The sequence below is a fragment of the Neovison vison genome, chromosome 13 (assembly GCF_020171115.1).
Source record: "Neovison vison isolate M4711 chromosome 13, ASM_NN_V1, whole genome shotgun sequence".
NCBI lineage: Eukaryota > Metazoa > Chordata > Mammalia > Carnivora > Mustelidae > Neogale > Neogale vison.
The window spans coordinates 73,082,739-73,108,382 of record NC_058103.1 but is presented as its reverse complement, the minus strand read 5'-3'; the positions used below and the strand labels follow the sequence as shown (position 1 = coordinate 73,108,382).

Here is a 25,644-nt window from a genome sequence, read left to right as displayed (position 1 = left end):
CATTTAAAAATCTTACAAAGTCACATTTACATAATTATATATTTTACCAAGTGTATGGATGGAATTAGTATTGACAGAAAATACAGGATGTATGGTTGCCATGTCTAACACAAAGGTTTATTTGGTATGGTAGCCAGAGCTTGACACAGGAAGTAAGAAGACTCCAGTTCTAATCCTAGAGCTGACATTAACTAAAGATGGAACTTTGGACAAGTCATTGAATTTCAGTGAAGGTGAGGTGTATCTTTGAAAAATGATGGGATTGGACAAGATGTTAAATGACTTTTGAAGCCCCTTCCAGATCTATGATTCTGAGTGTCTGTAGAGTAGAAGGGAAAGTGTACAAGCTGAGGCAACATTATCATTCACAAACCATCTTTCCCTTAGATAAAATATGTACCGAGTGGCTAATATGAAATCCATTATTTGTCCACTATTTCCTCCTTGCTCCATCTCATGTATCACATGGAGCTCTTAGGAAAAAAATGGATGGTTCTTTTTTTTTTAAGATTTTTTTTTTCCGATTACAAATTAGTACATGAATTAATCCAGAAAACTTGGAAAACAAAACAAAACAAAAATCTAAAGGTCACACACACACACACACACACACAAACACTCATCTTACCATTCCAAAAAAAAAAAAAAATCTCGGTGTTCCATTACTTTTCTAAATATATATGTATTTTTCCTTTTTTAAAAAATGGTTTAACATGGTTTGCATTCTGATTTTTTCCACTTCGAAGGTATATGTACTTCCTTATGACCTACTGGAATTCCCACAATAATAGTGCCTACATCCCCAAAAGATAACAGAAGCTAAGTAAACATTGTTGCATAGATTTTGGAACACCTGTAATTATATTATGCTCCCGGTTATTTTTCCTCTTTCTCTTTTTCTGTTTCAGAATGGATTGGTTTCACTGCAACCAATGTTTCCGAAAAGATGGGGACAATTTCTTTGTCACCAGCTGTGGCCATATTTTCTGTAAAAAGTGTGTGACCCTGGGTGAGTGACTTAACTGTTTTCAGCTTGAGGCAAAAATGTTTTTAATCTAAAAATAATGATTAGCCATTTCTCTATGTGACTGGGGATAAAAATCACATATTGGGCCAAAGTTAGTGTGGATACAGTAGGAACGATGATTATGGAAATTTGAGGCACCCATTAATAAAGAATTATTTAGCAAATGGAATATCTAATACTTGAACACCAGAAGATACTTGTCAGTGTTTTGAGGCCTGTGACAGGGAAAGCTACAGGGTATATACAAGAAATAGCTCAGAAGAGGGACTTAGGATAGGGTGCTTTGATCAGGGAAAGGTTTCATAGAAGAACTGTTGCTTCAGTAGAGTTTTGAATAATAAACTGGAGTTGCCAAGTGGATAAGGCAGGGAAGATCATTCTAGTTTAAGAGAACAATATGTATAAAGGCATACCACATTAAACTCACAGTGCAGGGGGCTACACATCATTGGGATTGGTAGAGCATAGAGACTAAAGTAAGAAATGGTTGAGATGAGGCTAGAGAGGTGGGCAATGGCCAGATGTTGGAAAGGTCTATGTACAAAATTGAAGAGCCTGAACTTTATCCTGCAGGTGATAGAGAGCTGGGGAAGTTTCTTTGTTGTGTGTTTTGTATTTACTAGCTCACTCTGGCAATGATATGGAGGGAAGACTGGGAAAAACCTTTAGTCCTCAATGAAAGAAGAGTGAGGTTACTAGCCTCTGGAGAAGGTGTTTTTCTTTATATGGATCTCGACCCTTTTAACTTATCTGCTAAAGTAATAAAACTGTTTACCATGGTAACAGCAGCTAACCTTGGAGAGGTTTGTCTTGGTGAAGCATATGTCATGTGATGTTTTCTCTTGATGTGGCATTTATCTTAATCAATAAACCAGCACCACTACTAGAATTTTAACTTAAGAGAAAGATTAGGAATTTTAATTTTTACATGTTTCAGATTGGGTTAATTAGAGAATGAGAGCAGAAGAGCTCTAAAGCAAGTTCTAGGAATATTAGCAAAGTCAGAATAAGGCAGGAATAATTGGGAAGTTTCTTGTAGTGTCTACAGTGTGTCTGCTATCGGGTAGATGGGGGAAAAAAGAGAAACATACAGATGAAACCATTGGTACTGTTGTGTTCTTCCTAGTACTCTCATAAGTGTACTCTAGTACTCTTGCTGGGTGGTTAGAACTGCCCCCTCATCTGCAGGAGAAAACTGGAAATTCTTAAAGAGGAGTTGGGTAGGGATGCCTGGGTGGCTCAGTTAAGTGTCGGACTTTGGCTAAGGTTATAATCTCAGGGTCTTGGGATCAAGCCCCATGTTGGGCTCCCAGGTCAGTGGGAAGTCTGCTGGAAATTCTGTCTCCCTCTCTCTTCCTGTGCCCCTCCCCTTACTGATGCATACTTTCTCTCTCAAAAATAGATAATAAACCTTTTTTAAAAAAAGAGGAGATGGGTAGAGCTACAGTGTGAAAGCCATACTTGTCATCAGCATACAAGTTTGTAAATACTGATGTTAAGAACAGAGAGCTCAAGATGATGTCCTTTTATATATGTCCTTTTAAAAATATTCTAAGTCCAGTAAGAAACTGTTTCTTGCTTGCCTACTTGACTGTTAACTATGTATTTTAGGAAGATCCTACCTCTTGCCCATAAGAACCAAACATTTTTTTCCCTTTCCCCCCTAGAAAAATGTGCTGTTTGTGGAAGTGCTTGCAAGCATCTGGCTCTTTCTGATAATGTAAGTTTTTCTCCCCCTGCCACAAACCATCTTATCCCATTCCTGGTCTGTAAGAAGTAAGAAGTATGCAAGAAGTACAGTAAATGAGTGACTAAGCAGTGAAATTTTAAAAAAAGAAAAAAAAGCAACAAAACTCATAGATAGCAATTGTGAAAAAAGGAGGGTGTAAACAACAGAAGAATTATCTGTGGCTGCTAATATAGAAGTATGAGTTAAGGAGGATTAGAACATAAAAATCAACATCTCCTACGACAGTGATAAGCTTCTTCTTACTTAGCATAGTGAAATAACACAATGCTTTAGAAAGGGTGGTACATCCTTTGTCATATTTGTCAGTATCTTATTTCATTCCATTGTGGATATGCTCAGTGTTTGTCTTTCTCTCTCTTCATAGCTGAAACCTCAGGAGAAGATATATTTCAAAAGCCCTGTGGAGACAGCTTTGCAGTATTTTAGTCACATCTCTCAGGTATGAGAAACAAAAGTGAAGAAAATCAAATTCGCTAGGGAAATTCTAATTGCATCTTATTTTTTAAATCAGAGTCTCTTTGATTTATTTGTACACAATATTTTTGTATTTGTACACAATGGAGAGGATTGACTGTTCATTTACTTTCTTCCCTAAGGATACAAATCTCAACAGTTAACTTTTTTAATGACCCCAAACCTGTGATAGACTGTAAAAACCACTATGTAGCTGATATCTTGCCTTATACTTCCTCATTCTATTAAGTAATTTCTTAGAATAAAGAAGGCTCTCAGGATACCTGGGTGGCTCAGTTGATTAAGTATCTGACCTTTTCTTGATAATGAATGGCTCAGGTCATGATCTCAGGATTGTAAGATCAAGCCTCACATCTGGTTCCACATTGGACGTGGAGCCTGTTTAAGATGCTCTCTCTTCCTTTCCTTACCCCCTCCCCTTCCCCCCCTTGAAAAAGAATAAAAAAGGTTCTAGGAGCTTTATCATCTTTCCGTGCAGACTAAAAATTGCTTTGGATATACAAGACTGACCCTGTAGTCAGTGGATTTAATGGGCTAGCTCTCAAATTTTTGCTTAAAGACCTATGTTCGGATGAGATTTCTTAATTCCTATTCTCATTTTTAGTGATCTTTTTTAGTAATACATATATATTTAATTTTTTTCGTGTTTATAATTGGTTGCTTGAATTTCAGAAAATATTTTTCTTTCCTGATACATCATTATATTTGTATACCATTGACTTGGTCAAGAGCAATAAGAATATGGTAGGAAGTGGAGAGAAGACAGAATAACCATTTGAGAGTTCCCAAATTGTAAAAACTTTGGTTTTCCCCTTCCACTCTCCAGTTCTCTACTGAGAATATTTTATAGCCTAATGGGATTTCTATCTTGGTGTATTTCTTGGAAAATTTAATCACTGTTTTTTTCTTTTGTACTCTTACTTCTCATTCATATGAGAGCAATCCTTTCCTTAACATGAAGATTATCCTTTGTCATGCTCTGGCTGCAGATAGTAGATTTAATTTTCGCTGGTGTCTCACCCCTCAATCCTAATTCTGGAAATAGAAGAAGAGTAATTAAAGCTTTCACTGCATTCAGCTTTTAGTTGCTTGGGTGAGCCATCATATTTGAGATACTATTTAACATTGTGGGGAGATAAAATCTAGCTGAGACTCAAGGAGAAATGTAAACAAGGTCACATGAGAAAGAGCAGACTTTTGGTTAATAACTAAACTCAGGACTAGCTAATGATCAGTAGAGAAATTATATGTAGTCTGAATTCTAACCTACCTAATCAAGGGACCAATTACACACGGTCAAGTAATCAAGATAAAATAAATGGAAAGGGTCAGTTAATCATCACTTTAGTGAAGGACCAGTTTGGTAAAGTCAGCAATGCCTGAAAATGTGTTTTCCTAGTCTGTGAAGTTGAAAAACGGATCCAAATAATATCTAGATTGCCTCATTCAGGCCTCGGCTCAAATTTTTCTTTCTTAGTCAGACCTTTACTGACTCTCATATATCAAATGGTAGCCCCAGCACTGTCTGCTGCTTACCATGCTTTATTTTTCATCATAGCTCTTATCTCTAACGTTGCATACTTATTTATTGTCTGAATCCAACACTGGAATGTAGGCTCCATAAATTCAGAGATTTGGTAGGTTTTTGTTGTTGTTGTATACCAAGCCCTTTGAATAGCTCTTAATATGTAGTAGACACTAAAAAATTGTTAAATTAATGAATGGTATATTGATCTATATATCCACTTGTGTTTTAATCATCCCAGATCTCTTGAAACAACCTGTCAAGGGTATTTTTCTGCTGTACTACTCTATGGCCAATAGTTAAAACTTTCTGTTTAGAAATCTTTACTCAGGGCGCCTGGGTGGCTCAGTGGGTTAAAGCCTCTGCCTTTGGCTCAGGCCAAGATCCCAGGGTCCTGGGATCGAGCCCCACATCGGGCTCTCTGCTTGGCGGGGAGCCTGCTTCCTTCTCTCTCTCTCTGCCTGACTCTCTGCCTACTTGTAATCTCTGCCTGTCAAATAAATAAATAAAATTTAAAAAAAAAGAAATCTTTACTCATCTCTAGATAAAACTAAATATATTTGGGGATTGGAGAGCCTCCTATAAACCTGTGAGCTTTCTTCTAATCCTAGGTCATAGATTATCCATTACTAGCCATTATCCATTACTAGCCATCCTTCAAGTGCATGCCAGTAATTGTTCCTTCTTTGGTAAAGCTTTCCCTGATTCCTATAGGCAGATTTTTGCACTGCCCTTTGTAATATAACACCTTACTCTTACCTCTGCAAAGGTGTTTTAATTTATTTGTTCTTATGTCTCTCTCACTTAACCAAAAGTTTTGAAAGACAGATAAAAACTTTGTATTGCCCAATGGCAAATGAGGTACCTAACACAAATGAAGTGAATAAGAAATGTTTGTTAGGGGCACCTGGGTGGCTCAGTGGGTTAAAGCCTCTGCCTTTGGCTTAGGTCATGATCCCAGGGTCCTGGGATAGAGCCCCGCATCAGGCTCTCTGCTCAGCGGGGAGCCTGCTTCCTCCTCTCTCTCTCTCTGCCTCTCTCTCTGCCTACTTGTAATCTCTGTCAAATAAAATAAATAAAATCTAAAAAAAAAAAAAAAAAGAAATGTTTGTAAAATGAATGAGTGCACATTAAGCCTGGAAGGGAGGTGGAAATGATTCAAAGTAAGGTCAGAGAGGCTTGAGCCAATATGTAGGGACTTGTAGGCCATGGTAAGGAATTTAGATTTTCTTCTAAGTGGCAGTGGACACCATTGAAGGGTTTTAAGCACAGAAATGGCATTACCTGATATATACTTTTTTAAAAAGATTTTATTTATTTATTTGACAGAGAGAGACACAGCGAGAGAGGGAATACAAGCAGGAGGAGTGGGAGAGGGAAAAGTAGGACTCCCGGCAAGCAGGGAACCCGATATAGGACTCGATCCCAGGACTCCGGGATCATGACCCAAGCCAAAGGCAGAGGCCCAACCACTGAGCCACCCAGGTGCTCATCTGATATATACTTTTAAAAGAGAATCTGGCTGCTGAGTGGAGACTAGACCATAGAGAAGTTAAGAGTAGAAGCAGGGAGGGGCGCCTGGGTGGCTCAGTGGGTTAAAGCCTCTGCCTTCAGCCTGGGTCATGATCCCGGGGTCCTGGGATCGGGCCCCGCTTCGGGCTCTCTGTTCAGCGGGGAGCCTGCTTCCTCCTCTCTCTCTGCCTGCCTCTCTGCCTACTTGAAAAAAAAAAAAAAAAGAGTAGAAGCAGGGAGACCACGTAAGAGGCTGTGGGAGAGATCTCAGTAAGACTTCTTGAGCTAAAATAGTAGCAATAGAAATGGGGAGGGGTAATCAAATCTTAGATGTTTTCTAGGAAGAACTGATAGAACCATTGTAGATTGGGATGTGGGAAATGAGAAAAAGAGAGGAATCAAAGAAGACATCTGGGTTTTTGTCTTGAGCAAAATAAGACAAATATATGGGATGATTATATTCTTCACCAAGGCTGAGAAGACCATTTGAAGAAAAATACCATTTTGGGCATATTAGGGCATAGATGATTGTTAGAACTCCAGGAGGAGAAATCACGAAGGCAGATAGATTTACTATTCTGAAGCTCAGGACATAGGTTAAGGATAAGATATAAATATGGAACTCATTATGATATAGATAGTTTTTTTTTAAAGACTTTATTTATTTTTTAGAATTTTTTTTAAAGATTTTATTAATTTATTTGACAGAGATCACAAGTAGGCAGAGAGGCAGGCAGAGAGAGAGGAGGAAGCAGGCTCCCTGCTGAGCAGAGAGCCCGATGCGGGGCTCGATGCGGGGCTCGATCCCAGGACCCTGAGATCATGACCTAAGCCGAAGGCAGAGGCTTTAACCCATTGAGCCACCTAGGCGCCCCGACTTTATTTATTTATTTGACAGAGATCACAAGTAGGCAGAGAGGCAGGCAGAGAGAGAAAGGGAAGCAGGCTCCCTGCTGAACAGAGAGCCGGATGCCGGGCTTGATCCCAGGATCCTGGGATCATGACCTGAGCCAAAGGCAGAGGCTTTAACCCACTGAGCTACCCAGGCGCCCCACAAGCATAATATTTCTAAGGTTCATCCATGTTGTAGCATGTATTAAGACCTCGTTAGTACTTCACTCCTTTTTATGACCAAATAATATTGCCTTGTATAGGTGGGTATACTTTTCACATATCCATTCACCAATTGAGAGATATTTGGGTTATTTCTGCTTTTTGGCTATTCTGAACAGTTCTGCTGTTAACATTTGTGTACATGCTTTTGTGTGGCATATATTTTCATTTCTTTTGGATCCTTATGTAGGAATTGAACTACTGGGTTAAGTGGTATCTCTATGTTTAAATTTTTGAGAAAATGCCAGACTGTTTTCTCAAATGCCTGCAATATTTTACATTTTTACCTACAATGTATGAGGGTTTTGATTTCTCCATTTCCTCACCAACTCTTGTTTTTATCTTTTTTATTGTAACCATCCTAATGGTGCAAAGTAGTGTCTCATTGTGGTTTTGATTTTAATTTCTCTAATGACAAATGATGTTGAGCATCTTTTCATATTCTTACCAGCCATTTATATATCTTCTTCAAAGTAATGTCTGTCAGATCCTTTGCCCATTTTTAAATTGGATTATCTTTATATTATTAGTTATAAGAGTTCTTTATGTATTCTAGGTACAAGTCTCTTGCCAGATATAGGATTTGCATACATTTTCTTTTATTTTTTTAAGATTTTATTTATTTATTTGAGAGAGAGAGCATGCACGTATAAGTTGGGGGAGGGGCAGGAGAGAAGCAGATTCCCCCACTGAGCAGGAAGCCCAATAAGGGTCTCCATCCCAGGACCCTGAGTTCATGACCTGAGCCAAACATAGCCACTTAACTAACTGAGTCACTCAGGCACCCTGATTTGCACACATTTTGTCCCATTCTTTGGGCCCATCTGTTTTAATAACCCAAATGTCCATTAAATAAATATAAATAGGAAGAAAAGACAAAGTAGGACATCAAATAGTGTAGGAAATAGGAAAGATTGATAGAAAAAGAAGGAAAGATATAAATTCACAAAAAAAGAAAAATTCAGAGAAAAAGACAGAAATGGATATATAAAGACTTTCCTAAATTTAGTGTTGGGATTCATAAACTTTCTCCTTTTTTAAAAAGATTAATGTATTTATTTTAGAGAGTGCATGCGAGCCTGCACTAGTGGGGGGAGGGGCAGAGGGAGAGAATCCTCAGACTCCCCACTGAGTAGGGAGCCCCTGGGGCTTAGTCTCACAACCCATGAGATCTTGACCTGAGCTAAAACCAAGAGTCGAACGCCCAACCAACTGGCACCCCGATAAACTTTTTCTTAAAAGACCAGTAAATATTTCAGGCTTTGAAGGCCATACAATCTTGTTGCAACTACTCAACTCTGTTGTAGTACAGAGCAGCAATAGATAGTATGTAAACAAATGGGCATGGTGTTCCAGTAAACTTGGATTTACAAAAACAGGCAGCTGACCCGGTCAGTAGTTTGCTGACTTTGAGGTCATATATTCTGCTAACATATACGTAAGTAACTACCACATATACCAGTTGAGTAAAATCAGGTCAAGGCCTGATCTCATCAGTAGACCAGACCATTATTCATCCCTTACTTGAATTTAAAAATTGAACAACTGAGATAATCAGTGATGCCTCTGAAAAGTACTACTGCCTGCTGAAAAATAGAAGGTAATTTGTCAATATTTAGGACTTCTGAATCAGTACACTTGAGGTTTTTTTCTTTTTTTTTTTTTGAGATTTTGTTTATTTAGTTGGCAGAGAGAGAGATCACAGGTAGGCAGAGAGGCAGGCAGAGAGAGAGGGGGAAGCAAGCTCCCTGCTGAGCAGAGAGCCTAATGCAGGGCTCAATCCCAAGACCCTGAGATTGTGACCTGAGTCTAAGGCAGAGGATTAACACACTGAGCCACCCAGGCACCCCTACTTTAGTTTTTTTTAATCACTTCACTGAGCAGGAGGTTGCAGTGTGAGAGATAGTATTGCTTTGATCACAAATTATGCAACTCAAAACTTCACTTCCCACTTGGTGGGCTGCTATGGATTTCCTATTGAGAGTGGGTACCTCTGATATCTTATAACAGTCCTTTAATTGTTTTTGATAAGGAAGCATTTTTAGGGATCTTTTTTGCTCAAATCTGTTCTCTCTGGGTCCCACAATAATCTATTTCAATTATAAGTCTGAACATGCAACTGCCTTTTCAAGACCCTTTCATGGCTTTTCATCACTTGTGTTTCAGATTTTTCAGAGTGACACCTAGTTCTCTTAAAGGTCTGGTTTCTCCTAACCTCTCCAATCACATCCACAGTGACCACCTCACATCTTTTATACCAAAGTAATTTCTTATGTAGGCTGTTTATTACCCAATCTGTAAGGTAGATTTAGTTCTTTGCAGTTCTTTTATGTGTGCCCGGAATGCCTGATTTCCACATTCTGAAGACCAATTAGTTAACCCTTTTTTTTTTTAAATTTAAAGATTTATTTATTGGGGCACCTGGGTGGCTCAGTGGGTTAAACCGCTGCCTTCGGCTCAGGTCATGATCTCAGGGTCCTGGGATCGAGCCCCGCATCGGGCTCTCTGCTCAGCAGGGAGTCTGCTTCCTCCTCTCTCTCTGCCTGCCTCTCTGCCTGCTTGTCATCTCTCTCTGTCAAATAAATAAATAAAATCTTAAAAAAAAAAAAAGATTTATTTATTTATTTATTTGGGGTAGTAAGTGGGATGAGGGATAGAGGGAGAGAATTTTCAAGCAGACACCCTGCTGAGTGTGGAGCCTGATGCAGAAAATCCTAGCATCCTGAGATCATGACCTGAGCTGAAATCAAGGGCTGGACGCTTAACCAACTTTGCCACCCAGGCAACCCCCAAATAGTTAACTCTTATTCATTTTATACTTTACACATATTTATTCTGTTCTGCATATCACTTTGTGTTTTATTTATTGGTTCACATGTCTGAATGCCTTGTACTATGGTGATGAACTACTAAAGGACAAGAACTCATACTATCCTTCTTGATATTTCCAGTTTAATGTATCTGCCACCCCACTTCACCAATTATCAGCTCATGGCCAATCTTCCTTTATCTGTACTTCCATACACCCCATCCAGACCATTTTGAAGCCATAACCAGATATGTTATGATTTTATTTTTTTTTAAGATTTTATTTATTTATTTGACAGAGATCACAAGTAGGCAGAGAGGGAGGTGGGGGGTGGGGTGGAAAGCAGGCTCCTCACTGAGCAGAGAACCAGATGTGGGGCTCGATCCCAGAACCCTGGGATCCTGACCTGAGCTGAAGGCAGAGGCTTTAACCCACTGAGCCACCCAGGCACCCCTATGTTATGATTTTAATCTGGTAGTATTTCAGAATGTGTCTCTAAAAGATGGGGACTCTTTTCTTAAATATAACCATGTTGTACTAAAATAACAATCCCCTAATCTTATCCAGTAATCAGTCAGTGTTCACAGTTCTGTAGCTGTTTCATAATTATTTAAAATTATAATTACTGTTTGAATTGGGTTTTGTAAGGTCCATATAGTTCAGTTGGTTGTTAATGTCTCTTTAGTTTCTATTGAACTATAAATTTCCACTCATTTCTTTTTTTATTATTTTTTTAAAAATTTATTTTTGTATTTTATAGAGAGAAAAAGAGTGTATGTGCACTGGGAGAGGGGCAGAGGGAGAGGGAGAATTTCAAGTAGACAGCAGACTCCCCACTAAGCATGGAGCCAGACTTAGGGCTCCATCTGAGGACCTTGAGATCATGACCTGAGTTGAAATCAGGAGTCAGATGCTTAACCCACTAAGCCACTTTTTTTTGTCCCTCTTTTTTTATTGTTATTGAAGAAAATGGTCTTTTGTCCTATAGAGTTGTTCCCTGAGTGGGTTTTGTTCATTGTACCCTTGTGGAGTCATTTAATAATGCTTGTCTGTGCTCTGTATTTCCTTAATCAGATTATTTGGTTGGGGGTGGGTGGGAGGCAAGCCTACTTTATAGCAGTGTTGTGCTCTGCCAAGAGGTACATAATAGTCTTCCATCTCTTATTTTGTGTGAGGGTAGCAAATGATGAACTTTACATAGATCCGTTGATTCATTAGGAGCTGCAAAATGCTCATATTTAATTCTGTCATTCCTTTCTTATTTTTTAAAAAGATTTTGTTTATTAATTTGACAGAGACAGCAAGAGAGGGAACACAAGCAAGGGGAATGGGAGAGGGCGAAGCAGAGAGCCCACCAAGCAGAGAGCCCGATGTGGGGCTTGATCCCATGACCCTGGGACCATGACCTGAGCCAAAGGCAGACGCTTAATGACTGAGCCACCCAGGTGCCCCCTATCTCATTTTTTTAGGTGGAATACTTCTATAAAGAGAAACTTCCTTTTCTCAACTATATGATTACCTTGAGATATAATTTAAAATACTAAAACCTTTAGATACTGTGTCAGTTTCATAAAAGATAGATAAGACAAAAAAAAAAAAAAAGACCAGTAAGTTTTGAGAGTCAAAGTAGATAATGAGTTTACCAATACCTTTGAAGTAAATTAAGTTAGGATCAGGCATATTTCACTGATGTTTGGGATACTGTCCCTTGGCTAAACATCACATCAATCTGTAACATGTACTGCTCCCCAACCCCTTGCCACTTTAATTGCCACTCAGAATCCTGGGATTCTGAGTGGGGTTTTCTGCAGCTGTACTGTTCAGATTTTTTGTTAAATGATCATGTTTTGGGACGCCTGGGTGGCTCAGTTGGTTAAGCAGCTGCCTTCGGCTCAGGTCATGACGATCCTAGCGTCCTGGGATCGAGTCCCACATCGGGCTCTTTGCTCGGCAGGGAGCCTGCTTCTCCCTCTGCCTCTGTCTGCCATTCTGTCTGCCTGTGCTCGCTCTCTCCCCCTCTCTCTCTCTGATAAATAAATAAAATCTTTTAAAAAAAAATAAATGATCATGTTTTATTTTTATGAAAATAACCACTTTTTTAAAATACTAAAGAAAACTATAATGAAATCTTATGTAAACAGAATTAGTTGAGTTTGCTTTTGATTGGAGAGACAAAAGGCTAGAGGCTATGTAAACTTTCTCTTTTTTTTAAGCAAGGTCTTTTTTTTTTTTTTAAGATTTTATTTATTTATTTGACAGAGACACAATGAGAGAGGGAACACAAACAAGGGGAGTGGGAGGAGGAGAAGCAGACTCCCTGCTGAGCAGGGAGTCTCTTGTAGGGCTCAATTCCAGACCCAGGGATCATGACCTGAGTTGAAGGCAGAGGCTTAATGACTTAGCCACCCAGGTGCCTTGAGGCTATATAAACTTTCAAGAACAATTCTGTAGTAAGGTGGCAAAAGCAACTTGCAAATTAGGTGTGAACAGAAAATTTTTGACAAAAGTACCAAGATCTAAAGAAGGACCTTAGACAAAAGGTTTATAGTCTGAGTAGGGAGGAAGCAGATGAGACATAAATACTGCTGTGTATTCAAAAGTAGAACCTGACAAAGCTAAAACACTTTCTAAATATTAACTTTTGCTCTGATTCAGTAATCCCCTGAAAGGCACATCAGTATATAAAATGGTAAAACAAAGCAAAAGATAAAATTATTTGCCCATGCCCAGAAATAAAATTCAGGAGTAGGTAATCTCCTTCTGTGCTTTTTTGCCCTCTACTGTAGCAGCATAAACAGCCTGTAAGTACACCTGTATGAGTATCTCAGGGAAAGTAAATTGGTTACCAGTGCTCTGTAATAGTTAGGAATGTGGAAGTTGAGTCCAGACGGATAGTAGACAGGTTAGAACAAGTTCTAAGCTTGAAAAAGTTTTTTGATATCACTCTTCTTGCTCAAGATGAAAGATTATGTTTTTAAAGGGCCATTCTACCATGTCAGAATATTCTCAATAAGATATTAAGAAGTTGGGGCTCCCAGGGGGCTCAGTTGTTAAGTGTCTGCCTTCAGCGGAGGTCATCATCCCAGAGTCCTGGGACTGAGCCCTGAATAAATACACCCAAATGTATTTTTTGGGGTACCTGGGTGGCTCAGTGGGTTAAAGCCTCTGCCTTCGGCTCAGGTCATGGTCTCAGGGTCCTGCATTGGGCTCTCTGTTCGGCAGGGAGCCTGCTTCCCCATCTTTCTCTGCCTGCCTCTCTGCCTACTTGTGATCTCTCTCTCTGTCAAATAAATAAATAAAATCTTAAAGAAAAAAAGATCTGTTTTTCCCTGTTAGGTGTGGAGTTTCCAGAAGAAACAAACAGATCTCCTCATCGCCTTCTATAAGCATAGAATTACAAAGTTAGAAGCAGCCATGCAGGAGGCACAGCAGATGGTGACCAGGCAGGAAAAGTAAGTGACAAATTAAATCACCAGAGAGCTTTTTTTCTTTCAGAGGAGCTGTAGTGCTTATTTCCTTATGGTTGCAAAGCCTGAACATTGCCACATGTGTTTATGTTTGTCTTGGGCAAATCAAGTACAGAATTTTTGGTCCCCTTAATCCCCATTTTGTTTTTCTCTTTCTTCCCTGTAGGGGCCCTCCTCACTTTATAGCTTTCCTCTTGTACTTCCCCAACAAAAACTGCTTCTTTGGAGAAATAAAGCTTAGCTTTTCAGTGATAAAGATGAGAGATAGCATTTAAAATGTTGCCTCAGGAAGGCATATTTTGGAAATCTTAAGCCAAAAGATGGAATCCTTGAAGGATTTAAAATGTTGCCTCAGGAAGGCATATTTTGGAAATCTTAAGCCAAAAGATGGAATCCTTGAAGGACGTTTTCAGACAGCAGGAGACAATGGGTATGTGTGGAACTATATGGAAACTCCTCTGAAATCATACCCAGTGACTACTGATTTTGTCCTCCTGATTCTCCCGGTCATCAGACTCTGCCTCTGCCTCTGTCTCCTGAATCCCTAGATCTCTGACAGAAATACCTTGTATAGTGGCAAGCATCTCTCTGTAAGCATTAACTAGATGTCAATAATAATAAACATCAGGGTATGTATCCCACTAACCTACTGGAGATGATTATTTCTGTCTTTTGCCCAGAGAGCTGTCAGTCTTAAAGAAGGAAAATGGAGAGCTGAAGAAATGTCTTGCCATTCTAAAGGTGAATGGATTCCTTAATTCCTTACTATTATTTCCTTACTAATGAATTCCTTACTATTATTTTCTCTCCTACTTTTCTCATCTAGCTGACTAAATACTGTCTAGAACAATGCTGCCTAACCTTTTCCACATCATGGCATAAATAACTGATCATATTTATACAACAAGTGCACGGTAGTAAATGGTCGAGGCCACAGAAGACCTAGGAGGACTGGAAGGATCAATATGTAGCACACTGGTAACCCATTCTCAAACATCATTAAGTCATGACATACCATTTGGGAAACTCTTTTATTGAAGAGACATCTGTTGTAACTTAAAAGTTTCTCTTCAAGAATCCCAAGGCACCTCAGGACTCTTCCTCTTCCTCCAATACAACTCTATTTCCCAGACGTTTCTTTCTTTACCTAAGAATGTTCTTTGTATTTGTATGATTTTCCTCTTGATCTTACTGCTGCTATAACTATTCTAGCATATTTTATCCTGTCATTTTCCTTTCTCTCCCCCATAGACTCTCCATCTTTTCCCACACAAATCAGTCTTTGGGATTCCCAGTGTGTTTTTATGAAAAGGAACTAAAATTTTATTCTGTCAAAGCTAATAATTTCCTAGGGAAACATGGCTGCTATTTTTTTTTCCTACTGTAAATCTTAGTAACCACAGCTAGAGGACATTGCAGCTTAGTTATCTAGCAAGTAACATTCATTGATTATAACCCTAATCCTAGCTGCAGCTTCCTTCACTCCCATTTTTTTTTCACCTACAGGAATCTCCAAATTGGTACCAAGGAAGCAGGTCAGTTCTATCAGGCCCCATACTAGCCCTGATTGAAAATTGCTGTTCTTTCTTGACTCTTGGCTGCAATACCTGTGTGGGATCGAAGGTGGAGGAGATGGTTGGTAAATGTATCTTCACTTCCCCAGTTAACTCACTGAGAAGTGCTGACATGAAATCTTGAATGTAATGCTCCCTCATGAAATCCTACTCATCCTTCAAAATTCAACTCACATGTCATTTCCTCTGTCAAGACTTCATTAGGAGGGGTTTGATATTCTGTTATTCATTAATTCGACAAATATTAAGTCCCTGTTGTTTATCAGGTACCATGCCAGGTGCTGGGTGTACATCACCCGTTAGTCTGTACCCTACCAACTATTAAATGTTTTTTACCTCAGCCCTGTATTGATGGGTTGAGAGACATGGCTCCTGCACTCACAGAAGTTACAGTCCAGTGTTCTTTCATGCTTCTGTATTTCTGATATACCCACCATAACGCTTAGCATTGCTTTTATTTGTTTTTGTCTCTCCCACTAGTCTGTGAACCTTTCAAAGATAGGGACTGTATTCTAGTTGTCTTTATAATCTCAGGATCTGGGATGTATAAACACTAAGTAAATGCTTGTTGGAGAGATGGATGAGAGAATGGGAGTGAGGGAATGATGGATTTAGGAGTGGATAAACAGACGGATAGATACATATAAAACTGAGAGTACTTGGTAAGGCACCAAGGGAAGGAAGAAAGGAAGACTTCAAAATGTCTCCTATTGTGGGCAGTAGAGGAGGTTTCACTTAGGGATTTAGAGAGCCAAGGAATCTCATATGGAAACTTTGCCTCCATATTTTGGGGTGATACCTATAATACATGATAGTAAGCAGTTCACACTCACTCAGAGAGTAAGCTATTGTTTAAAACAGTGATCTGATTGACTGACTGATCCTCTCAGGTGGTACTTAACTTCTGCTTAGAGCTTCCTCTCTTTTTCTTTTGCAGGTTGGCCACACCTCGACCAGTGGGCATTACTTCTCCATCACAGTCAGGTAGAGAACATTTGTTTGCCCAAATATCTGTGTGAGATTAATAAATCTCCTTTTCCCATATAGAAGATAGTTTTCTCTCAGAGACTATAATGCAGTTTTCCTAATCTTGTGTATGATGAGAAGAACATACAACAAGATACCCATTTGTGCTGGGTTGGTTAGGCAAGGCAGGGCATGACATGGATGGCAGCTCTTCATTCCTCACTTGATTTTCTTCCAGTCACTCCACGACCCATTTCTCAGCATAGCAGCCAGGTGGTCAGGTGAGTAGGAAGCCTACCCAGCCACATGAAAACTTCTGGCAAAAGTTGGAAGATAAAAGAAATACCTAGATATGGCAGAGGTAGGGACTGAGGAGACTAGGTCTATGTCAAGTTTCAACCCAGTTTGTTTTCTTTTTGTCTCATCTTATACAGTCGGTCCCCCTCTGTGGAATCTATTCCTTACAGAATATCTGACTTTAGTAGCTTGGGACAAGTAAGTAATATTTACCTTCTCTTCCCAGATTGAGATTTCCAGTGCTAAATGAAAGCAAAGATGTCAGGCAAGAGTATTAAGCTTATATTGGTTTTGGTATAAATTATCCAATGCTATGCCTGGGCTCTGTTTTTGTTTGGCAGTGCTAAAAAGAAAAAATGTTAGAAGCTAACACAGAGAAGGGTGCCAGAGTGGCTCAGTTTTGGGGGCTGGTTTTGGCTCCAGTCATGAAATCTTGAGCTCATGACCTCATGGGTCCTGGGATGGAGCCGCATGTGGGATTCCACACTCAGTAGGCAGTCTGCTTAAAAGATTCCTTCCCTCTGCACCTCCCCCAGCTTACTCTCTCTAAAATAAATGTCTTTTTAAAAAAGGAAGCTAAGGGCGCCTGGGTGGCTCAGTGAATTAAGCCGCTGCCTTTGGCTCAGGTCATGATCTCAGGGTCCTGGGATCGAGTCCCGCATTGGGCTCTCTGCTCAGCAGGGAGCCTGCTTCCCTCTCTCTCTCTCTGCCTGCCTCTCTGTTACTGTGATCTCTCTCTGTCAAATAAATAAATAAAATCTTTTAAAAAAAAAAAAAAGGAAGCTAACACAGAGAATGAATGGGATGAAAGTAGTGTAAATGTTCAATGGCTGAATTAACAGTAATAATTCATTTTGAAAGTAATAGTGTATCCTTCTTGGGCTAGCATACCTATTCTGCCAGAACAACATATGCTTCAATGTAGAGATATAGAGAAATAGCAAAGAATACAGAAGCCAGAGAATTAGGATATATTTATTAATTGTTTATTTTTTGTCCATCAGGGAGCCAGAGGCCTGCAGGGAAGAAGCACTCCCAGGGACTCTCATACCGGTGAGAAGGGGAAAAAAGGTTCAGAAACCAACATATTTTGTGCAGATACCAGCAGATTTCTGGTTTTCTATATAATTATGCCATTATGCATTTTCCATGCATAAGATAATGCCATTTGCTTTTTTCCAGACACTGATTCAAGGTATCTAGAGATATATTATTACTTTTCAAATAGTTATATTCCTGTTCTCAAACTAATAAGGAAAAACTTTTTTTGAGCAATAGCAAGTCATTGAAAACCTCTGTTCGGGGCACCTGGGTAGCTCAGTGGGTTAAGCCTCTGCCTTCAGCTCGGATCGTGATCTCAGGGTCCTGGGATCGAGCCCCGCATTGGGCTCTCTGCTCGGCAGGGAGCCTGCTTCCCCCTCCCCCTCTGCCTGGTTCTCTGCCTATTTGTTATCTCTCTTTCCCTCTCTGTCAAATAAATAAAATCTTAAAAAAAAAAAAAAAAAAAGAAAAGAAAAGAAAAGAAAACCTCTGGTCAAAGACGGAGGGTTAACTTGAGTAAATAGATTTGGATTTTTTTAAATTGCCACAAGATGGCAGTAGAACTTAAGTAGGTCTAAAAGGAAGGCTAACTAGCCATGGATTATGTTAACCTGAAGGGTATCAGGCTTCTTTACTGTGTATTAAACTTAAAAATATTCCAGTGAAGAATACCCACTTAATTTCTTGTCTCTTTCCTCTTAGAACTACTTTTATTATTACTACTTTCAAGGGTATTAGCCAGTCCATAGAGAATATTTAATGAGAGAGGATTTCCCTTTCTTTCACAAGAGGCAATTGTGAAATTTGTCTATTTCTTTCTGGATAACGATTTTTGAAAAACACCAAATAGTTTCCCTCCAATTCTTTCATATTCACGCTTTGAAAAATGTAGAAGTTCTAGAGAATTTTTCAGGTTAGTAGTAATAGTCTCTCTTTCGTTCCTGATTTTAGTTATTTGAAGCCTTCTACTACTTTTTTACTTTTATTTGGAGAGCCTGGCTGAAGACTAGCCAATCTAGTTGAACATTTCAAAGAAATCACTTTTGGTTTTGTTGATTTTCTGTTTTTCTGTTCTCTGTCCCATTTGTTTCTGCTCTAAGCTTTATTTCTTTCCTTCTCCTTGTTTTGGGTTTAGTTCTCTTTTAGGTTTTTTTTTTTTTTTAAGATTTTATTTATTTATTTGACAGAGCGAGAAATCAGAAGTAGGCAGAGCAGCAAGCAGAGAGAGTGGGGGAAGCAGGCTCCCCGCTGAGCAGAGAACCTGATGTGGGGCTCGATCCCAGGACCCTGAGATCATGACCTGACCCAAAGGCAGAGGCTTAAACCACTGAGCCACCCAGGTGCCCCTCTTTTAGTTTCTTAAGACAAAAGGTTGGATTATTGATTGGAGGTCATTTTTAATGTAGACATTTTCATTTATAAATTTCACTCTAAGCACTGCTCTCATTGTGCCCTATAAGGTTTAGTATTTTCTGGCTTTGTTTTCATTCATCTCAAAATCTTTTCTAATTTCTTTTTTTTTTCCCCTCCTTTGGACCTTTGGTTATTTGTTTAATATCAACATATTTTTAATTTTCACAGATTTCCTCCTGGTACTGATTTTTAATTTCATTCCATTGTGGTAGGACAAAATACTTTTTATAATTTAGATACTTTAAAATGTATGGCCTCGGGCTCCTGGATGGCTCAGTCAGTTAAGCATCTGCCCTTGGCTCAGGTCACGATCCTGGGGTCCTGGGATGGAGTCCTGTGTTGGGCTCCCTGCTCAGCAAGGAGTCTACTTCTCCCTCTGCCCCTTCCCCAATTTGTTCTCATTCCCTCTCTCTCTCTAAAATAAATAAAATCCTTTAAAATGTGTGTGTGTATGGGGTGCCTGGGTGGCTCAATGGGTTAAAGCCTCTGCCTTCAGCTCAGGTCATGGTCCTGGGACCGAGCCCCGCATCGGGCTCTCTCCTCAGTGTGGAGCCTGCTTCCCCCTCCTCTCTCTGCCTGCCTCTCTGCCTACTTGTAATCTCTGCCTGTCAAATAAATAAAATCTTTTAAAATAATAATAATAATAAAGTGTGTGTGTGTGTCTATAAAACAACAATGTCTTAGGTAGCAAAGTTGCAAGACTAACAGAATCAGAGAGAACCACAGGAAAACTACTAGACTTTAGTACCCCACTTTCAGTAACAAATAGAGCAACTAGACAGAAGATAAGCAATGGAATAGAAGATTTGAACATTATATACCAACTAAATCTAACAGACTTCTTTAGCAGTTGAGCTTCTTGGAAGTATAGAAGTGTAGATTTTTTTTTTTTCATCTAATTTGGGAAGTTGTCAGCCATTATTTCTTGAAATATTCTTTCTGCTCTTGTTCCTCTCTTTTTTTTCTAGAAATCCCATAATGCATGTGTTGATAAACTTGATGGTGTTTCACCAAGGTCTCTGAAACTCTTTTCATTTTCCTTCATTATATTTTCTTTCTCTTCCTCACATTGGATAATCTCAGTGGACTTCAAAATGCTGATTTTTTTTTCTTCTGTTTGTGCTGATGAGTTGCTCTAGTGAAGTTCTCATTTTTATTATACTTTTCAATCCCAAAATTTATATTTGGTTCTTTTAAATATATTTTTTCTTCATTAATATTCTCTATTTGCTGAGATACCATACTCATACTTTAGTGCTTTAGACATGGTTTCCAAAGATATTTGAGCATATTTAAAATATCTGATTTAAGGGTACCTGGCTGGCTCAGTTGGAAAAGTATGCAACTCTTAATCTTGGGGTTGTGAGTTCAAGCCCTACCTTGGGTATAAGATTACTTGAAAATTAAAAATCTTTAAAGAAAAGAAAAGAGGGGCGCCTGGGTGGCTCAGTGGGTTAAAGCCTCTGCCTTCAGCTCAGGTCATGATCCCAGGATCCTGGGATGGAGCCCCACATCGGGCTCTCTGCTCAGCAGGGAGCCTGCTTCCCTTCCTCTCTCTCTGCCTGCATCTCTGTCTACTTGTAATCTCTGTCAAATAAATAAAATCCTTTTAAAAAAGTATCTAATTTAGGGCTCAGCTGGTTAAGTGTCATCCTTGAGCTCAGGTCATGATCTCAGAGTCCTGGGATTGAGCATATCATGTGGGACTCCCTATGAGGAAGGCTGCTTCTCCCTCTCTTCCCTGTTCATGTCCTCTCTTGCTCTCTCTCTCTCTAAGAAATAAATAAAATCTTTTAAATAAAATACCTGACTTAAAGTCTTTGTCTAGGGTGCCTGGGTGGCTCAGTGGGTTAAGCCGCTGCCTTCAGCTCAGGTCATGATCTCAGGGTCCTGGGATCGAGTCCCGCATCGGGCTCTCTGCTCAGCAGGGAGCCTGCTTCCTACTCTCTCTCTCTCTGCCTGCCTCTCTGCCTGCTTGTGATCTCTATTTGTCAAATAAAATAAATAAAATCTTTAAAAAAAAAAAAGTCTTTGTCTAGACAAAGTCTAGGCTGGGCTTAGTCCAATGTCTGGGCTTCCTCAAGGACAGTTTCCATGGATTGCTTTATTTCTTTATATGGGTCATACTTGTTTCTTTATATACCTCATTTTTTGTTGGAAATTGGACATTAAAATAACATGGCAATTCTTGGAATCAGATTCTTCCCCCTCCCCATGGGTTTTTTTTTTGTTATTCTTGCTGTTTATTGTTTAGTGACTTTTTAAAAATAATTCTATATAATCTGTATTGTCATGTGGAGCCACCACCAAAGTCTCTCTATTCAGTTAGTTTAGTGGTCAGCTAAGGATTGGACAGAGATTCCCTTAAACACTTGGAACCAGTAAGTCTCTCAGTCTTTGCTGAGGGTTTCTGTATATGTGTTGGGATTCTCTTTCAGCACTTAGCCAGGCAACTGACCTTAGCCTTCAACCTGCTTGTATGACCTCAAGATAAGAGATTGGGGCTTTTTCAGGTATTTTTCTGAGCATGCATCTAGTCCTGCATATGCATATGTTCTAGACTCCAAGAATGTATTGTTTTCAGAGTCCCCACCAACAATTCATTCCCCATCTCTTCTGCTTTCAGGTTAGCCTATTATTTGCCCCAATTGATATTCACATTCTCAAGCAGCCCAGACAAGTGCTTCTAATTGTTTACAACAAACACTCCTGGGGAAAAGGCTTTTCACAGGTGATGAACTCTAAGCTCCAAGTCCCGATGAGTTTGCGCTCCAGGTCGGATCAAATAAAGTCAGCCTTCCAAGTGGAGTCTTCCAGTTGTCACTGGACAGGTCAAATGATTATTTTCTGGGAATGAGGCTTTGAAAGAGTTCCAACCCCATTCCATCCCCACGATGATGCCAGAATGTTGGTTTTCAAGGCTACCACGGAGCTGGAGGAGAAATGGGAATAGGGGAAGTTAAAATGCCACAAAGTTCATTGTTCTTAAACTCATTTGGCTATTATTGTGGAATAAACGTTCCCCAGACTGCTTCAAGCACTTTGTTAATTTACACAGTTCTGAGAAAGTTGATTCTGACAATTTTTGCCAGTTTTCTCATTCCTTTTATGGAGAGAACTTTGGAGGTCTTTATGCATTTTTGCCTTCACTCCTAATGAGTTTAATGACCCTTTGTCTTTAGCCATTCTTTCTGGTAATTACCATCTTAGAGGGGAAACCAAACAGATCTATTAGAGCACATCAAGGCAGTAATGAATCCTGGTCCACAGATTAATGAAAGAGATGGGGGGGGCTGGGTGGCTCAGTCGGCTATGCCGTCTGCCTTCAGCTCAGATCATGATCTGGGATCCTGGCATTGGGCCCACATGGAGCTCCCTCCTCAGCAGGCCCTCTGGGTCTGCTCCTCCCCGTTTGTGCTCTCTAAAAAAAAATAAAAAAAATAAATTTATATATGTGTGTATATATATATACACACACACACACACACAAACATACACACACACACACACACACAACATATATAAAATCTTTTTTAGAGAGAGGAAAGTACCTTTAGGAGACACTGCTAGGTGATTTGTGAGATTTTTCACTTAATATTAGTCACTAAGCCTAACATATATACTGAAAATCTTTGGTGTCCAGTTTCTTTGCCCTGATCCCAAGCATACCTGAACAAATCTCTTCTCTAGTTCATCATGGGTTATCTCATAGCTTCACTTTTATGTTTTCCAGAAACCCCTTCACCAGCTTCTACTCACAGCTTTTCTTATAGGTAAGAGATTATGCTTCCTTTCACTGGGAATCTCTTCACACTGACATTCTGCCAGCAGTCCTGGGGTTACTTTTCTACTGGCTTATACCACTGAAGTTTAAAAATCTACCTTGTAAACAAGAGAGCATTTAATAGTACTGTCTTATATATGTCCAAATTAGTTTCAGTCACAAGCAGGGTATTTATTTCCTGTCTTGTCTAAATATATAGGCTCTCCCTTTACATGTACTTTGTACCTTTACCTTCCTTTTCTCTGCTGATGCTTCTTTTTCCCCTCCTTAGGCCTTCACCTGCTTCTTCAGGACAGGGGATTTTTTCTTGTAGACCATCATTAAATGGTGGGAATTCAGGCCACACAAGAGGCCTGAATTCAGGCCTCACCCCCAACAATTCAGGTATGTTAAATAACATTCCCAAAGGAATGGAGCTAACCATTGACATATATACTAAATAAAGATTTTCAAGGTGAAAAGAAGTTAAGAAGAGAATGGACTTAATAACCTACTTAAACTGCTTAGCTAAGTGTTTTTCTGACTAGTGTTCTACAGATTAAGACCTACCTATTTACCCTAACCCATAAGTAAAACTGCCAAAGTACTGCCCAAGGGAATTATCTTTCACCATTCCAATTCTATCCTTCAGGTCAGAGGGAAAGCAGAACCCCACTAGAGAGTCTTCCTGGTTTCCAGCTACCAGTTCAGCAGGTGAGCCCAGGCTAATCTAACTATCCTGCATATGAAAAACTCACATGGTTAGGCCTACACATGAAATGCCTTTTGTACCACCTGTTATGGTGGTAGAATATAACTGGTGGAGAATGACATGGGTTTCAAATATGGTAATCATATGTTCACAATCTATCAGGATGGTCTAAATTTCAAAAATTCTATCCTACTACAAGATTAGCTTCCTAGTTTGGAGTTTAAAAATTAGGTCACATGGTAGTGAATGGCTTTAAACTGAGAGGTCTCAGCCAGTGCGAACTAAGTGTGTAGACACAACTAACATTCCCAAAAGTTCCACAAAAAAATATTTCAATGGAATAGATCTTTTGGGTAGAGGTACTGCTTGAATAAGGAAAAGCTATGTGCACTTCTCTAGACATGGTTAGAGTAATGCTTTATAAATTTACGGGACTCTGATACGATATAGGCAATAAGAGAAAAAGGGTAGGGAACGAGAAGAGAGGTTTGTAGGGAGCTCTACATGAAAAGTCTAGTCTTGCCTTTTAAGTTATCTTTTATGGCCCAGGTTTTGAGGATATTTAGGCCTTTTTTTAATGCCAAGCTCCTGGTGACCCAAGAACATCTTAAGATAGGTAAATATTTTGCTCTCGTATTCCGAATGCCCTTTATTTTCATTGGCAAAAAATTAGGAGGCAACACTGGGGAAATAGCATCCCTGAGATCCTCACAAATGGAGAGGTTAACCTACAGATGAAAAAAGAATCTACAAATATATGGCCCCTAATTGGATCCTGATTGAAACAAACTGTAAAAAAACAAAAACATTTATGAGAAAGTTGAAAACTGAACACCTCTTGGATATTTGATATTAAGGAATTGTTAATAGTTTTCTTTTGTAGGCATAATGGCTATTATATTTTTAAAAATAGTCTACCTTTTGGAGATAACATTCTAAAATATTTAAGGAGAGGAAGTTAAATGATTCTCTGGGGTTTATTTTAGTATAATCTAGTGAACATAGGAGAGAGAGAGAGAGGAGAAATGAAAGAAAAACTGGCTAGGAGTTATTTGTTGAAGTTGGGTGATGGGTACTTATCAGCTCTTTATACTACTTTACTTTTGTATTTTTTGAAAACTTCAATAATGAAGTTTTTTTTAAAAGTTATTTAAGGAAGTGTCACCTCCCCAGAGGCATGAGAATCCTGCCTCACTGCTAATCCTCTCTTGGCATAGTCTCCAGTTTCCTCTCCATATCTTCCAAGATAGTTGTTTTTTTTTTAAATATTCTGCCTTATTACCATAAGACAATAAATGTTCTAAGATTTTCATAATTAGCAACAAAGCCTTTGTCACACTAGGTGTATCAAATCTTAGTTTGGAAAAGTTAGTTCATCACACAATGGAGAAAACAGGGGCAGTAGCAGTGGTGACCTGCTGTCTTGATAAACTTCATGTAATGGTGAGAGGGCCTTAATTAGCCTTTTTGTTATAAATGCCCATATCTGCCTTCCTTCCCTCTGCTGCAGACTCTCTACGAACAGAGACATTTGGGATTAGCCAGGTCAAGAGAAGCATGGACTACTTCCAGATAGATCGTCTTCAAGGTCTGATCTAAACATGTTCCTTAAAGAAGGCCTATAGCATCTAATACCCATTATAAGTGCCTTGGAAAATGTCTCCCTGCCTTGTTTCCTGGTTTCACTCTCTTGACTTTTATGATATACATCCTCTTTTACCTCCTAGGAAAATGGTCAGGCATTATTTAAGGCTAGTACTACAGGAAGATGTTTAGATCTCTCCCACACTCAAGTAGCTCTCTCATTTCCTGCAACTTAAAGATTGTAAAAACAATTCTTGGCATCATTGGGGGTGAGAGGTAATATACTCATTAAGTATGGTTTATTTCTATATTTCATTCTTCTAGCTTTGGGTATATTCTTCCATTGCCAATGTTAGTAAGCAAAACTCTGTTCCTTGTCCTAATTTATTATAATTTTGTTGCCTATTGTTTCCTCTATGCCTAGTTAACTATGTTGATTTTCCTTTGAGACCCAGACTTTCAGCTTACTAAAGTATATAGATAAAATAAAGGTGTCCTTTTATTGTTATTGCAACTCTATTGGTTTTATATTACAAGCTCTGAATGGTGGAATGGGCAAAGACCACCACAACTTAGATGAAACCTGTATTCTTCTTTGGGTACTAAATAGAAATGAG

The 25,644-nt window shown here is 39.2% G+C and overlaps 1 protein-coding gene across 1 annotated transcript; it reads left to right on the top strand.

The window, feature by feature from the left end:
- Positions 1-909: 909 nt before the first annotated feature.
- Positions 910-25,034, top strand: RNF212B (ring finger protein 212B). The gene is made up of 14 exons (XM_044231157.1): positions 910-1,009; positions 2,695-2,747; positions 3,142-3,216; positions 13,547-13,662; positions 14,358-14,418; positions 15,184-15,212; positions 16,189-16,235; positions 16,456-16,498; positions 16,652-16,712; positions 17,519-17,567; positions 22,702-22,741; positions 23,024-23,136; positions 23,384-23,445; positions 24,954-25,034. Exons 1-14 carry the CDS (start codon positions 910-912, stop codon positions 25,017-25,019), a joined length of 915 nt encoding a protein of 304 aa, XP_044087092.1. The 3' UTR covers positions 25,020-25,034.
- Positions 25,035-25,644: the final 610 nt, after the last annotated feature.

Excerpts from the sequence above, each read along its gene's own strand:
- RNF212B (XM_044231157.1), top strand. The coding sequence starts at position 910 with ATGGATTGGTTTCACTGCAACCAATGTTTCCGAAAAGATGGGGACAAT. Across the intron at positions 13,663-14,357 it reads ATGGTGACCAGGCAGGAAAA|AGAGCTGTCAGTCTTAAAGA; the intron begins GTAAGTGACAAA and ends TCTTTTGCCCAG. Across the intron at positions 23,137-23,383 it reads CCTCACCCCCAACAATTCAG|GTCAGAGGGAAAGCAGAACC; the intron begins GTATGTTAAATA and ends TCTATCCTTCAG.